At 30.9% G+C, this 15687-nt stretch overlaps 1 protein-coding gene across 1 annotated transcript in view; it reads left to right on the plus strand.

The window, feature by feature from the left end:
- Nucleotides 1-15687, plus strand: part of LOC123697919 — a 52274-nt gene that overhangs the window by 25266 nt on the left and 11321 nt on the right. Inside the window, exon 2 of the mRNA XM_045644494.1 lies at nt 12263-12372. Within this exon, the coding sequence (XP_045500450.1) occupies nt 12277-12372 (96 nt within the window). The 5' untranslated portion in view covers nt 12263-12276. The remainder of the gene's footprint in view (nt 1-12262; nt 12373-15687) is intronic.

Here is a 15687-nt window from a genome sequence, read left to right on the forward strand (position 1 = left end):
TTTATTAAACTATTTAAAATGTCATAGAAAATCTGCACCATACTATTCACATCCCGATCCTCAAATAGTTCAACCCAGTCTGTCTCAGACAATCTCTGAATAATTTTCTCATAATCTGCTTTATGATAGTTTCTTCTTTTGGCCAGATTATTGTAAGGAAGCGTAACGTCAGGTATAAATAATTTATCTCCAATAACACTATATTTATACGCCATAAAATCGGAATTTTCAACTCAGCTTCAACAGGTTTTAAATATAATCTAGGTTTTTATTTTTATTTTACACAGGTAGAACGGAACCTGGGTACACGTGGGACCTTATATAATCTGTCTTATCACTTATCAGTATAATTATCAAATTATTTGAGAATAGGAAGAATAAATAAAGGACTGACATTTTAAAAATTTGATTAAAATGGTTAATATGTAAAAGTGTTTAAATTAGATATATTTATTCTGAAACGGTAGTATTTTAATGAATGATAACATTTTCAATACATCGTAAATTCTATAAATGATTTTTTCATTAAAAAGTCTATTAAATTAAGTTGGATTAAATTTGTCGGACAGTTCAAAAGAAATCATAAATTATTATAGAAGATCCGCTAAACCATTCAAGTTTGGTTAAAAATCCATACTAAGTAATATTATAAATTCTAAAGTAACTCTGTCTGTCTGTCTGTTACTCAATCACGCCTAAACTACAGAACCAATTTTCATGAAATTTGGTATGGAGATATTTTGATACCCGAGAAAGGACATAGGCTAATTTTTATCCCGGGAAAATGACGCAATCCCGGAAATCTCACGGGAACGGGAACTATGTGGGTTTTTCTTTGACTGCGCGGGCGAAGCCGCGGGTGGAAACCTAGTTTTAAATAAATTTATTTACATTATTTATTCCACTCAGTTTATCCATCGTGTTGAAACTAAGAAATTTGCAGTCCTAGAAACAATACCTTTTTGTTTTCACTATCCATTTAACCAACAGGATGAAATATGTATTGCTAAAATCTATAGCTAATTATCTAAACCATATTAGGTAGGTAGATAAATCTATCGTTTTTCGGTTTTTAGATTTAGACTTAACCTTTCTTCTTGTTCTTTTTTAATAAAGTAATTCTTAAAAATAATTGTGTACAATAATCATATTGATATTAGTACTATAGAAGATATGAATCTACAGTAGTTATTATGTGTATAGTACCTTCTAAATAGGACAAAAATTATGATCGACAGCTTTGAGAGTCACTGCCATCCTTATTATACAATCATCTCATTTAATTCAAGGTATTAATTATACAACGATCCCTTTTAGTGGGATGCTGTGCTAGGAATCGAAAAATAAACTTTATATCAAGTGAATATGGTGCATTTTGGATTGTTTAGTAAATCGGCATAGTCACTATGCTTTTAATTTTGGTGAATATGAAATACTATAATTTATGTGAGACATGGGTATATTTTGTAGTCGATTTAAATTCTTACTTTTTTGCATTTCAAAGATGAACTAATTGCCAGATTAAATTTAAATTATACTAACCACAGATTAGATTTTTTTATTTAAATTAAGAAGACAATATATAAGTAGGTTTTCGGTTTGATTTCGGCATTCTTTGTAATAATATCTAATATATATATAAATATACGTTAGAGATATTTTACTAGATATTGAATGAAAAATTCGTACTTTACGACTTTCATATCTTCTTACACTCCCATAAATAAAGATAATAATATATTGTATGAGAAAGAAATAGTATCTTTATTATTTAATTTATGTCCTTAAACCGATAAAACGGCTTGTTACGGTATCAAAAAGATATGAGCTAAGACAGTGTCCATTTTAGAAGATAGAAAAATATATATTATATTATCTTAATATTATTTTTAATTAAACGTACGCATTTTAAATCGTGTTCTACATTTAAATTAGATTAGACATAATCTTAATTTCTCCAAAAAACAGATATCCAAAATATATATCCGCCATGTTGCTTTTTTAGTTTTTTACCGACAACCGTTCCTTTATACCCAAAGATAGAGATTACAATATCTTAATACACACATTTTTAATTAAAATTCTGAATAGAATGTCATTGAAGTGAATTCCTTTTACTCAACGATAATACAAGCTATAATTTTACATACAAATGACGTCTTTCTAAAACTCGTTTCTTGTCCACAAACTAAAACCACATTGATGTTCGAATAAATCATGAAATAATATATGAACTGTAGGTTTGAAATAAGACGTTCAAACGCCATAAATTTTCTTAATGTGTTCAACAATATATCGTAAATGGTCGAATGAAGTGATAAATTTAAAGATTTTTATGGCCCGTTCGTGTTGGACCAAATACCGCTTTAACAAGGTTAAAAAAACTACAAATAAGGAATTTTAAGGAATGAATCGATGCAGATATGTGACTGTGTGTACCTTTTTTATTTTATTCTCGATGTTTTTAACGAAATACATGATACGTAATTGGATGGTAATCAAGTGAATGTTTTTTATATTGAGGTGTACCTACGTACTTTTATTATAAATATAAAATATATTATAATTTGCTGTCTGTCCGGTGTCCCTATGTTAGTACTTATTCTTAGGTCTGTAAAATTATGTAACTGATTTTGATGCGGTATTTTTAATAATCATTTGTTGATTTAGATATTTATTTCTAAGTTGATAAATTGCTGAGCCAAAGGTCCTTGCTCTATTCCAATCAATACTTTCCTAATCCCAAACAGAAAAGTTCCATGAATATTGATTCAGACAATCAAAAAAAATTACCAGATAATTTTTTTTTTTAATGTAAAAAATATTACCTTCGATCCAGCAATTACGAATTGCATTATACAATACATTTCCCTTTATAAATGTCAACATTAATAAGGATACATCCATACCAATATTATAAATGCGAAAGTAACTCTGTCTGTCTGTCTGTCTGTTACTCAATCACGCCTAAACTACTGAACCAATTTGCATGAAATTTGGTATGGAGATATTTTGATATCCGAGAAAGGACATAGGCTACCTTTTATTGCGAAATAATATGTACCACGGGCGAAGCCGGGTCGGACCACTAGTATTTGATAAACGAAGTATTCGATATTCTTATCTCCAACCATTTGTCTCGTATTGGATAAAGATTTTGCATCATTAATTAGGGTCGTTGTTAATCTTTCTTGTAACTGTATGAACATATCGTTAATAATTTGCTTAAATGTTGCATTTAAACTAATTTAAATCCACACATATATTTGAATATGTCTTAATGCAAGTATTTTAAATATTCACATTTTTGTATCAGCTGAAGAATTTTTGTGTGCCATTTGTGTTTTTGAAGTGAAACTTCTTTAGGCGCGTTGAGAGTGAAATTTCCTATCGCATCATGGCAATACCGTCACGTCATAAAGTAAGGCGACGAATTTGGTATCTTTGAAGCTTGCCAAAGAAGTTTCACTTCCTAAATGTGCTCGGCACACACACTCTTTTATATTTCATGCATTTATTTTTAGATAAAAAATAGCGTTTAAAAAATATAACACATGTTCAAAACGTATAAATAATAAATCACGTGAATATACAGAATAAATCACGTGAAGTCATTTCTCTAATTTCTAAATACCAAGATTCTAGATCACACTATCGATTTATCAAAGTCACCATTAAGTTTGCATTGTCCAAGAGTATTAGCATACCTATTACTAGTATAGTATATAGATATTATATTATATGTGCTATTACTTCCATTATAACGGGAATTGCTATTGTTCCATAGTCATGTTGGTTTATTAGATAGCTTTATTTAAATACTATAGCTTTCCGCCCGCGGCTTCGCCCGCGTTTTCAAAGAAAAACCCGCATAGTTTCCATTCTAAACTATATTGAAGAATGCTAATTTTAACAGAATTTTTAGATTGGTACTATGTACGTTTTAAATATTAAATCTATTGTACTATAATGTACGTAGTTTGTATCTAAAATAAGCGCCCCGCGGTTTCGTTCCTTCCTTGATAAATAAAATTTAACACCGAAAGAATTTGTCAAATCGGACCAGTCATTCCTGAGATTAGCGCGTTCATACAAACAAACAAACTCTTCCGTTTTATAATATTCGTATAGATAATATTATAATAAACTTATATTTCCTCCAAAGTGAAATGTTACCAGAAATAATTTAAACATTTACTTTCAAACAATAACCTGCGTGGGTGTAAATAATTGTTTTGTATGTATGTAGGTGACAAAGCTATAAATTACTCACCCACTAATATTTTTACATTTTGATAGCTCCATAGAGATATAAAATAGCGTATAAATGAGATATGTCTTTAAATATATGGAAGATTTATTTTTATCAGCTTTATTTGGATATATCGCCATAAAATTTTGTTGTTTGTGATTTTTTTTATTCGTGAAAAGGCGTTACAACTTAATTCTTCATGTTTGGTTGTAAATGTCATTTAAAACTTGAATTAAGATTTTTAATTATTCATGACATTATTTATTTAATCGTTTAATGTTTATTTTGTTTTTTAGAATAGGATACTCAAAATGGGCGATTAGTCGATTACCCGTACATTTCCTACCTTCTGGGAAAGCCTAGAAATAACCTAGAATATCCAAAATTATATTGAGCTACCTACACAAATTACCATTTAAATATCCTATTTACATATGTCGGTTTGTAGATACGCTTGTGAAGATTCACGAAAAAAAATCCTTTGAAATATGTGAATAAAATTTATCAGATGGAATTTCAATGTGGAAGTAAGGATTTTTGTACATTACTAGCGACCCGCCCCAGCTTCGCATGGAAATAATTATGCTTGACACTAGCATTCCGCCTGCGGCTTCTCCCGCTTTGTTTAAAATCTAATAAATTATATACTAACACCTTCCCCTTGAATAACTCTACCATGCAAAATCGCTCTATGTATACACTTTTATTTAATTAAGTACTCGATTCAATACAAGTGATAACTGCGTTAAAAACAACCGACTTCAAACTTGCATTTGCAAAAATGCCCATAAAATAAAAACTACTGGGCCTATCCGAACAAAATTTTTATGGGACCAATTCGACACCATCCCGCATCGAACAAAAAAAGAATCACGTAAATCGGTTCAGAAACCTCGGAGTAATCGGTGTACATACATAAAAAAAAAAAAAAAAAACATACCGGCCGAATTGATAACCTCCTCCTTCTTTTGAAGTCGGTTAATTAAATAAAAAATCTTTACTGATTAATATTTATTTATTCAAGCATTTTTTCCAGTAGTTAATACGGTTCGTAGTTACAGTAAGGAAAGCACTTAGCCATAATTATAGAGCGGGCTAACTTATAAGGCCTACATCTAGGTTGTAGCGCCAAATAAAAACTATCTAGACAGACTATCTGCTAAATCGTTGGTAATATAGTTCTGTTACAATTTGCCCTTCATTTAAGAATGGAAAATAAAATCAGAAATATGTAGTTAGTAGAAATACCTAGTTACTTAGTATACCTATTAATTATCTTTTTAAATGCCTCCAATATTAATGTAAAGTGAAATGAAGCTCTTTCCCACTTCATTGCATATTTTTTTTGGTAAGGTGTAAAAGTTCATAATATTATTTTAAAAGATTAGATTTGTAAAATTCTTCGAGTTACTAGTTATTATTCTGTGCCTAAATTAAAGAATACCTACGGAAAAAATTTAAAGAAGAACATTTTTTTTTCTTTTATTCCTCTTTATAAGAAAGCACGTTAAAAAAGGAAAAAGGTTTCTTTTTTATACAAAGAAATATATGCAGTTCAAATTTTCTCTACTGGCAATAAATTTTTATATATTTTAAAGCCGACGCGATTTCGTCAGCTCACACCACATTAATATAAACGGGGATACCATGTACAAGTGTAAATAACACATATATTTAAATCTATTTGATATTAATACTTAATTTAAGTACAGCTTGAATTAACGATACGCAGGTTTCACCAGCGCTTTAATTATAAAAACTCTAATGTTTGGTAATTTGCATAATGACTATATTACGAATATAATTAATTAATCAGGAGGCACAGGTTACAAACCTGTTTAATTGTATAAAAAAAATTTTTTTTACTATTTAATGTCATAAGATGTAAAATTCATTTTCTATTGTTTTATGTGCATCATTAACTACCTATATTTAAATTATAATAATATGTTCGTTAGGTAATTATTTTATTAAGGAAATCGAAAATCTACAGAGGCATATATTATACATTCAAGTTATGATTGTTTAGCCATTTTTTTAGTAGAGTTTTAAAAATATGAAAAAGTCGTTTGATTCACATTAACAATGCTTAGATTTTAATTTTATTTATTTGTACATATAGCATTACATGTTTAGTTGTATACCAAATATTAAAAATAAAATAAAATATGCATTAGCTGTCTCCTTGAAATAAAAAAAAATTCTTTATTCGTATTTAAGAACGTTTATATATACGTCTCCGGTTACGAAATGAATATGATTATAAAAAAAATCTTAAATTATTATGTACAAAATGTTGACGATTTCTGCATTCAACTACAAAGTTACATAACTACGTTTCCGTTCGTCACGCATGAACCTTACACATTGGCTTACATCTGTCGTTAATTAATTTAATTCCTATCAAATGTTAGTGGCACAGGTCAATTATAACGTGGGAATGTTTAATCTTTATGGGAATTTTATTTGTTCGATTGGTTGAGAATTATTGAGTAACTAGATTTCCGCCCGCGGCTTCGCCCGCGTTTGCAAAGGAAAACCCGCATAGTTCCCGTTCCCGTGGGATTTCCGGGATAAAAACTATCCTATGTGTTAATCCAAGTTACCCTCTATATGTGTGCTAATTTTCATTGTAATCGGTTCGGTAGTTTTTACGTGAAAGAGTAACAAACATACTTACAAACTTTCACCTTTATAATATATATATATGGAGGAGGATATGTTGTGGAGATAGTTTATTGTAATGTCCTTAATGCAATCTGTAAGTTAACGAGCATATTGGAATAAAAAAAGGAAAATAATGTTTTAAGGCTGTAACGGTGCATTTACATCAAACGAGCGAATGCTCATTCTAACCGCACTATGTTAAATTCTTTTAGTGTAAACAGACGTAGAGCATTCTTTCGTTGTTCTTAATGCGTTCGAAAAGATTCTATACAATGTTCTAATACTGATTATCGTTTACACGAAAGAATCTTCATGCTCTAGCTCTATGTTCGTTTGATGTAAATGCACCGTTATAGTTTTAGCTATCGAATCGAAATAACATTATAAACTCTAGTCTCTAACACACTTTTTTAAAGTTTTAAAAAACATCTCTACTTATTATTGAACCATGGCTTAAATCGTAAAAATTTATTTATGCAAATTTAACTTTATTTCTATTTTAGAAGTAATAAAAGCTAAAGTAACAAGCCCGAAAAGTGATTGAGAAATAAGAAATAAACTTTTATCTTAACGATTCACATAAAAATTTTATATTTCAAGCTAGAAGTTGAGACATCTTCCTTCTTAAAATACACTTAATTTTAGATAAGAGAGAATTATTTAAAACAAAATACAAGGACTTAGTCTTTATTATATAATTTCTACAAATATTCGTATAAAAGTTACTTCCCGTTCGTTTAACAATTCACATAAATAAAACATATGAATACTGAAACTACCTTATGTCTCCTGTAAATAATTGGCTCTTCAGCTGCCAAGCTTAATTATAATTTCTTTAAATCCTTTAAACAGAAAACAATAATTGTAAGGCTATGACAGTATGGGAGACATGCATAGAGTATATATATATATATTGTGTACAAGCCGGCGCATTCTTTTTCATAATCAGAGCGCATTCTAAATTTCAATTTCAAAATTAGAATTCTGATTGGTTTTGTTTTTGGTCGATTTTTGTATAAATACGGGTATTGTGTGCAAATACAATCATTACGATCCGAATAGTTCAAGTTCAAGTTGAGTTCACAACCCCTCTACAACAGTTTAATGATCCATTGTAAAAAAAAGATAAAACTATTTAACGTTATCAAAATAGCAAATAGCAATATATCATCTAACACAGTCACGACTATGTCTCTAAAAGTCAATCTCTTTGTCTCTCTGGTGTCAATAACTCAATCTCATTGTCTTTCTAATCACCAGTTTAACTTGACCCAAAGCGATGGAATTTTGATGGCTCGAAGACGAGATAATGTGACATTGTTGAGTTGTTTTTTGCTATCATAATGATATGTATGTGGATTGGTCGTGAGTCGATCGAAGAGGGTTTTTATTGCAATTCCAAGTTACTTTGTTGCTAGCTTTAATTATTGGATTCGGTGTATTTGATGTTGTTTTATAGCATACTAGTGGTCCGCCCCGGCTTCGCCCGTGGTACATATTTCGCAATAAAAAGTAGCCTATGTCCTTTCTCGGGTATCAAAATAGCTCAATACCAATTTTCATGCAAATTGGTTCAGTAGTTTAGGCGTGATTGAGTAACAGACAGACAGACAGAGTTACTTTCGCATTTATAATATTAGTATGGATACAGGGTGTCCCACTACTGGTATACAAAACGCGAAGGGACTTGTAGTTTTGCATACACTGATCACGAAAATAATACTTAAACAACAAAATTACATCAAAAAATTTTTGCTTCACTTTTCCTGAAAATCATGTTCTCTTCTCTAGCTTCGCGCAGCCGGCAATCGGCATATTATACCGCTTCGCTAATGTGAGCATTTTGTCTATGAAAACATAATCTTAAATGATAGCTCACGTGCTGGTGGCAAATCTGGGCGGATTGCTAGCTTTATGTGTATACACATAGAGTTTTAAGAATTCATCTATTTGAAAAAAAACTGCGTCTGGAATTTTATAAGTATTTTTTACGTACTCAGCGTATGCAAAACTATAACCTGCTTTGAGCTTAGTATACCAACCCTGTATATTTTATATTGGTAACATTTTATTCTTTAAAAACTTGGTGATATAAATCAGTCATCAGTAATGGTTAATGGCATGTGCACATCATTAAAATTGGGGAAAAATCATTAAGATAGGACTTTAGTGGGAAAAAGACTGATGTGGAAATTTGGCAGACATTTTTCTGCAAAAATCCTGTTTATTGATGTAGACAAAGTTGTTTACCGAGATCCGATCCAGTTAATTAGTTTTGTATTTTTATTTATAATATAAAACAGGTTTAAGCAAAAATATTCCCGGTTTTATAGACTACATGATGGAATTTTTTTAAGGAATTAGAGATATAAATGCAAAAATCGCGTGTATATACATAGTTATAAAATTAAATTGTAAGAAAAATATTAAAATGTGTTCCTGGTGACATTCATTAAAAAATTATGCAAATAAAACAACTCCATAACTGCGTGGCATCCATTCAAACCACGCATCCACTAAATAAGACCAAATTACACATAATAGTCATGTAAATTGGTGTCTAGACTAAAGCGCAACCGGTTAGGTTTTGTATTGTAATGTAAATACTAAAAATAATAAAACGTAAAAATGTGGAAGGACTTGGTTTATTGGCAATCTTTTCTCGATAAAGGTAAATCATGTTTAACCCATTGAGCCCCAAGCGGCCCGATCGGTCCCAGACACAATAGATTTTCTATTGTGTCTGTGGTTCCGGGGCCTTTACTGCAGTACTGCTAATATTTTTAAGTACTAAATTTTTTAATATTATTTCATATACAATTAAATTAAATTAAATTGAATCCGGATCTCGTTTATACGCTTCCAAATAATAGGTACTGCACCAAGCAGGATCTCTAACTCTTAGTCTCTATTAAGAACTTGAAAAAGAAAAGTATTGAAAATACCTATTATATTATTTCATTGTTACTTTCGAGGCATCGATCGAGGCATTATGAAATAGGTCTTACCTAAGCTAACCTGTTTTGCCCAAGTACCGAATACTTTACCATTTTACATAAAATTATTATTAATTTAGTTCCGCCGTTACCATCGTCAGATCCTAAAATAAAAATGACTAAAGACAAGACTCTGTTTCAACTACAAGTACTATACTTCCTGTATAAAGGTCTTTACTTGGTAGTAAACCAAGACCGTGAAGTATAAACCTATTTATTTGTAAGCCATTCAACAGTCAATCACGAGTAATATTTGGTAGAGGGCGCGTCTGCATTGGACCGTAAATAATTCCTTATTGTTAAGAATACTACTAGATATGTGTGTTGTAAGCATACGCGATTTTTGTTATAAGTTAAGGTGTATTTTTAACCGACTTCAAAAAGGAGGTTATATAGACGACTCGTGTATAAAAGACCTGATAGAAATTCATAGATTTATAGAAGAATTCGTAAAATAAACTTGGTAACAGATGAAATAAAAAAGTTTGAGAAGGATTTGTTGGGCTACGGTTTCATTTTATACTGGACTTCTATTTTTGCTACTATATTATTTCTAGGCATTAATCCCTAAATACCTAGGTAATTCATAGTTTTATTGATATCTTTCAAATTATGGAAATTTATCCAAAATATACGTTTTGTAGATGAAGGTGACTAGATCTATACATATAATAAATCTGTAGAAGGGTCAATTCTGTACATTGAAAATATTGAAAAAATAAATAGCAGGGGGTGTTACTGGATCGATACCAAACCCAAATATGTGATTAAAAAAAATTTTGTCTGTCTGTCTGGTTGTCTGTATGTTCAGGCATCACGTGAAAACTAACGGTTCGATTTCGATGAAACTTGGTATAATTATACCTTATTATCCTGGGCATAAAATAGGATACTTTTTATCCCGGAAAAATACGTAGAAAAAAATAAATCTTCATTTTTCCGCGCGGACGGAGTCGCGGGCGGAAGCTAGTTGTTAATATCCTATAGAACTAATTTCTTTAATTGGGTTTCTCCCAACTATAAATTAGAATTAACAGCTGCTGGCCAATTATTAAGAAAAATATTAACATACAATAAAAACAAATATAACTACTATATCGCTGTCGCTTATATTCAAAGCCATGAATATATTTTACAAATACAATCAATAAGTATGTCAAATATATGGATCAGATATCAGTATAGATCAAGATGAGCATACGATTACACTATTGTTTAGTTCAATAATATTGTTATACCACAGATAATATAATACCATAGATAATGCTATACTAGTTATACTGTTGAACTTTTGGCGTGAAAGGTAAGTTTTTAAAACAGATAACATCAAAAATCTTTTGTATTTATTGTGTTTGAATTGTGTTTTTTAATTGCAAATTAACTATAACAAATGGAAAGCATTGTAAAACGTTCGTGAAATGTTTTTGTAAATGAAACTAAAGTTTACTTTAAAGTTTAAACTTTGTAAAATAAATTTTTTTATTAGTTTAATAGAATTGAAAAAGACAATAAACTTTAAGCCAAAAATAAAATTCAATTTTAAAATAAAATAAAAATATCAATTTCCACTTAGTATCGAACGAATTTACATTAAAAGATTTAAGTCCACCGTTTTAACTTTTAATATACATTTAAAACATAATATCTCATCACACATTTTGCTGTTTTTACCGCACCCCATTATTCGACGTCAATCATATTTTAAATTACATCCAACTTCGTTACAAGAATGCTGTTTCTCGCACGAATACGTATCAGAATGTTCATATTATTTCCTAAGATTATTTCATTTATTTACTGTCTTTGTAACTTTAAAGAAAAGATCGGTGTTTTTGTTCTTAAAGACCACATAAATTTAAAATACATGCAAATTAACAATTAACAATTTTATAATTATACTTTATAGCTGTTTAAAATATTATAATGTTATGAGTTAGTGAAGTTAGATTAATTATACATTTGTCTGCGTTGTCCGTTTCATTTATCCACCAATCCAACTTTCCTGGCATTATCGTTTTTAGATAGCTAGTCCATTTACTCTACATTGCTCTATAATCTATACTAGCTGCGCTCCACTGTTTTACCCGTGACGCTCCGCTTCTGTTGGTCTTAGCGTGATGATATATAGCCTATAGACTTCTTCGATAAATGGGCTATCCAACACCGAAAGAATTCTTCAAATCGGACCAGCAGTTATTGAGATTAGCGCGTTCAAACAAACAAACTCTTCAGCTTTATAATATTAGTATAGATTAAAGTATTCAGCCAACTAAGACTTTCACAATACCTACCAGTATTAAAAAGTAACAAATTAAATAATTAATTATTATTAATATATTTGTTCCAGTAATGCAATAGCGTATGGGTGGCGCGCTGCTGGAAGCGGCGGCGCGCGGCGACGCGGGGCGCATCGCAAGCCTCCTGCGAGCCGGGGCTCCCGTCGATGAGACTGACGAGGTACCTACCTATGTAGTCCTTTGAAGATCAAGATACTTCTACAACATAGCTATAGACGCTACTACTTTGACTGGTTGGCTTAGTTGGTAGTGACCCTGCCTTCCAAACCAGTGCTCGTGGGTTCGATTCTCGACGAGACTGACGAGGTATGTAGTCCTTTCGAAGGTCTAGATACTTCTACAACATACACGCTACTACTTTGACTGACCGGTTGGCTTAGTTGGTAGTGACCCTGCCTTCCAAACCAGTGGTCGTGGGTTCGATTCCCACCCTGGGAAAATATGTGTTATGAACATAGATGTTTGCTCTGTGTCTGGGTGTTAATCTACACTAATATTATAAAGAGGAAAACTTTGTTTGTTTGTTTGATTGTAATGAATAGGCTCATAAACTACTGGACCGATTTTGATGAAATTTGGCACAGACAATCTTTAGACCCTGAGAAAGAACATAGGATACTTTTTATCGCAAAATATGTACCAGGGCGAAGCCGGGGCGGACCGCTAGTTATATGTTTATCAGCCATCTGGTTTCGCTCTACAATTTATGTACACGAATCTTTATTACATTAGAAAATATGCACTACTCATAAAGAATCTATCGTTTTATGGAACGTCGGTTAAAAACAAGCCTTACATCGAAATTCCAGTCAGATAGCACAACGTTAGAATACCCTCTTGCCAAACCAAACGGTATTTATTTCATATTCACTCAAGTCAGATATCTAAATAACCCGGAACGTTACAAACTGTAAATTCTAATAAAATATACGGCTGGTATACGGCAGATCTAAATCTGTACAGGAAATAATGGATAATCCTAGTGAAAAAGAGGATCACTCTACTGGGTCTGACAGCTCAAATTGACATCAGAAACATTATTATCACCTTTATAACGCTTTTCAGGATTGTGTCGCAAAATATTTTTGTAGAATATTGCAATCCTCGTATCTTTTTTGTGAAAATATGGCAAAAAAAAGTTACTTATTTATGCAATACTAGCTGCTACTTAGCGTAATGATATATGTATACTGTATAGCCTATAGCCTTCCTCGATAAATGGGCTATCTAACACCGAAATAATTTTTCAAATCGGACCAGTAGTTCCTGAGTGCGCGTTCAAACAAACAAACTCTTCAGCTTTATAATATTAGTATAGATTGCTAAGATTTTATAACATTTCTGCATGGCCACCCACTAGCTTAATATAATCTGCCAAATGCCTTACATAGAGAATGTATATTGTATATCATGCGAAGATATTTGCGTATTATTATGCTGAAAATCGTCTGTATAAACAGACAGTAACGTCTTGTTCCATTCAATGTAGATTGTTATACTCGTATCATTTATCTGTATCTTGCAAATCACGTAATAAATTGCATTTGAATACTTAGGTATTTGTTAAGATAAATATCCAAAAGTGTACGCACATCGTATTTTCTTGTGTCTGATTTTACGCGAGTATTATACATAGATTTTAACGTGGACACAGGGAGACCACATAATAAACAAATAAATCGCGTTTAAAATCCGTTAAAATCTTTAATTTCTCAACGCACATCGTTTGTTCAATTAACATAAGTAGATAAAGTTACTACGCATTTATTAGATAAGAATAAATCTGTCAATATATTGTGAGTTACAATGTTTCATTGTTAAGGCGATTTTTTTTTTAAATCGATTTTTGTTACATTCAAGAACACCTGTCCATTAAAATAACTCACACCCTTACTCTCATAATTATTGCAATATGGCATAATATTCCGCAATTTATCACCTGATAAATTAACTTAATAAATGAACCATACCATACGTCGGCATACATCCAACATTCAACTCAGTAGCGATGCATAGCTGCAATGTTGGCACCCTACCGAGTTTGAATTAATTCACAACCTCTAACATTCTATTTTAAACTCTACACTATACACAATAAAGTTCAATTTTCGTTACCCAGACAACAGATTACATTATAAAGGTAGTACACACTACAATTCATGTCGCGTCCACACCACATTTGGTATGAATAATTAAATTCGATATTTCGCTCAATACGTATAGAATAATCGATAAATCAATGTGTCGATTAATAGATCGCGTGGTGTATTGAAAATAAATCTCGTTAAATTGAGTCTAGCGAACGTCTCAACCTAGCTATGATGTATAACGTATTGAATAATAATGTTAAAATTCGAATATTGATGTTAATGTTGACGGATATTACTTAAGTAAGATGAACACCTCTTAGTATAATATTTTTAAGATAATATATACTTAATAACATGCTGTATGCACATATGATTATTATTGTTACAACAATTTATTTAAGTGTTTATCATAATTTTTTTCTATTGTGGCTCAATTTACTTCTTAATTCTAAAAATAATAATGTTAAAATTCCTTCTTAATTGTTATCTGTATAAATCCAAAAGTATCCTACTAGATTGCCTATAAAGCAACCAATTTGAAATTACACTTAAAATTTATGGCTCAGGGCTCTACGTTCCAAGTAACACGCCTACTAAATCTTTATTGGCTGTAATATCTTTGATTACTTTTTTTAGCATATTATAATGATTATCTATAAACATTTCTTTTTTCCACTAATTATAAAGAACAGTTTATTATCTCCATCAAATTAAAAGCTAGTGCAAAAGGTTTTAAATTGTTATATTCAACATATAGTAAATAGCCGAAATTACTGCAACACTTTATAATAAAATTACATTGCCAATTATGTATATGAGATGTATCATGTACATAAATAATAAATATTAATAAAAAATTCCAACGCGAATGTGTTTTGATTAAAATATTATCAGAGAAAACTGGTTCATCTATGCAAACAATGCAATAAATAATTTGTTTGTTATTTATTTTATCTGTGAACGAGAATGGCGGGAACAGTTTATTATCTGTGCTTGAAGTTGAGCGTGTCCGCAGTCGATATCGCAGTTACAACGAAATTGAAGAAAAAGTACAAGAGTCAAGACTTTAACCGGTTTTCTGGACTAGTTTTTTAATGATGCCCTGCGACTGAGCTGCGACTAGATGACAGATGATAAAAATTTCCAATACCGATACATTTGATACGTTGAACGTCTAAACTGTGATTCGGTTTTTGTAAATTACATTCCAGGATAATCTGTTGTTGTCGTGTTAAAACATTTTGAGCGTCCGCTTTTTATGAAATACATTTCATTTTCACTCTATGTGAGATGTTTTAATACAATAAAAGCTTATATATATTACCTTATATATTACATTCTATTGTTTTTTTTCATCGACATTCCAAATCGGCAATCGTTAAAAA

Source organism: Colias croceus, chromosome 15 (genome assembly GCF_905220415.1).
Source record: "Colias croceus chromosome 15, ilColCroc2.1".
Classification (NCBI taxonomy): Eukaryota; Metazoa; Arthropoda; class Insecta; order Lepidoptera; family Pieridae; genus Colias; species Colias croceus.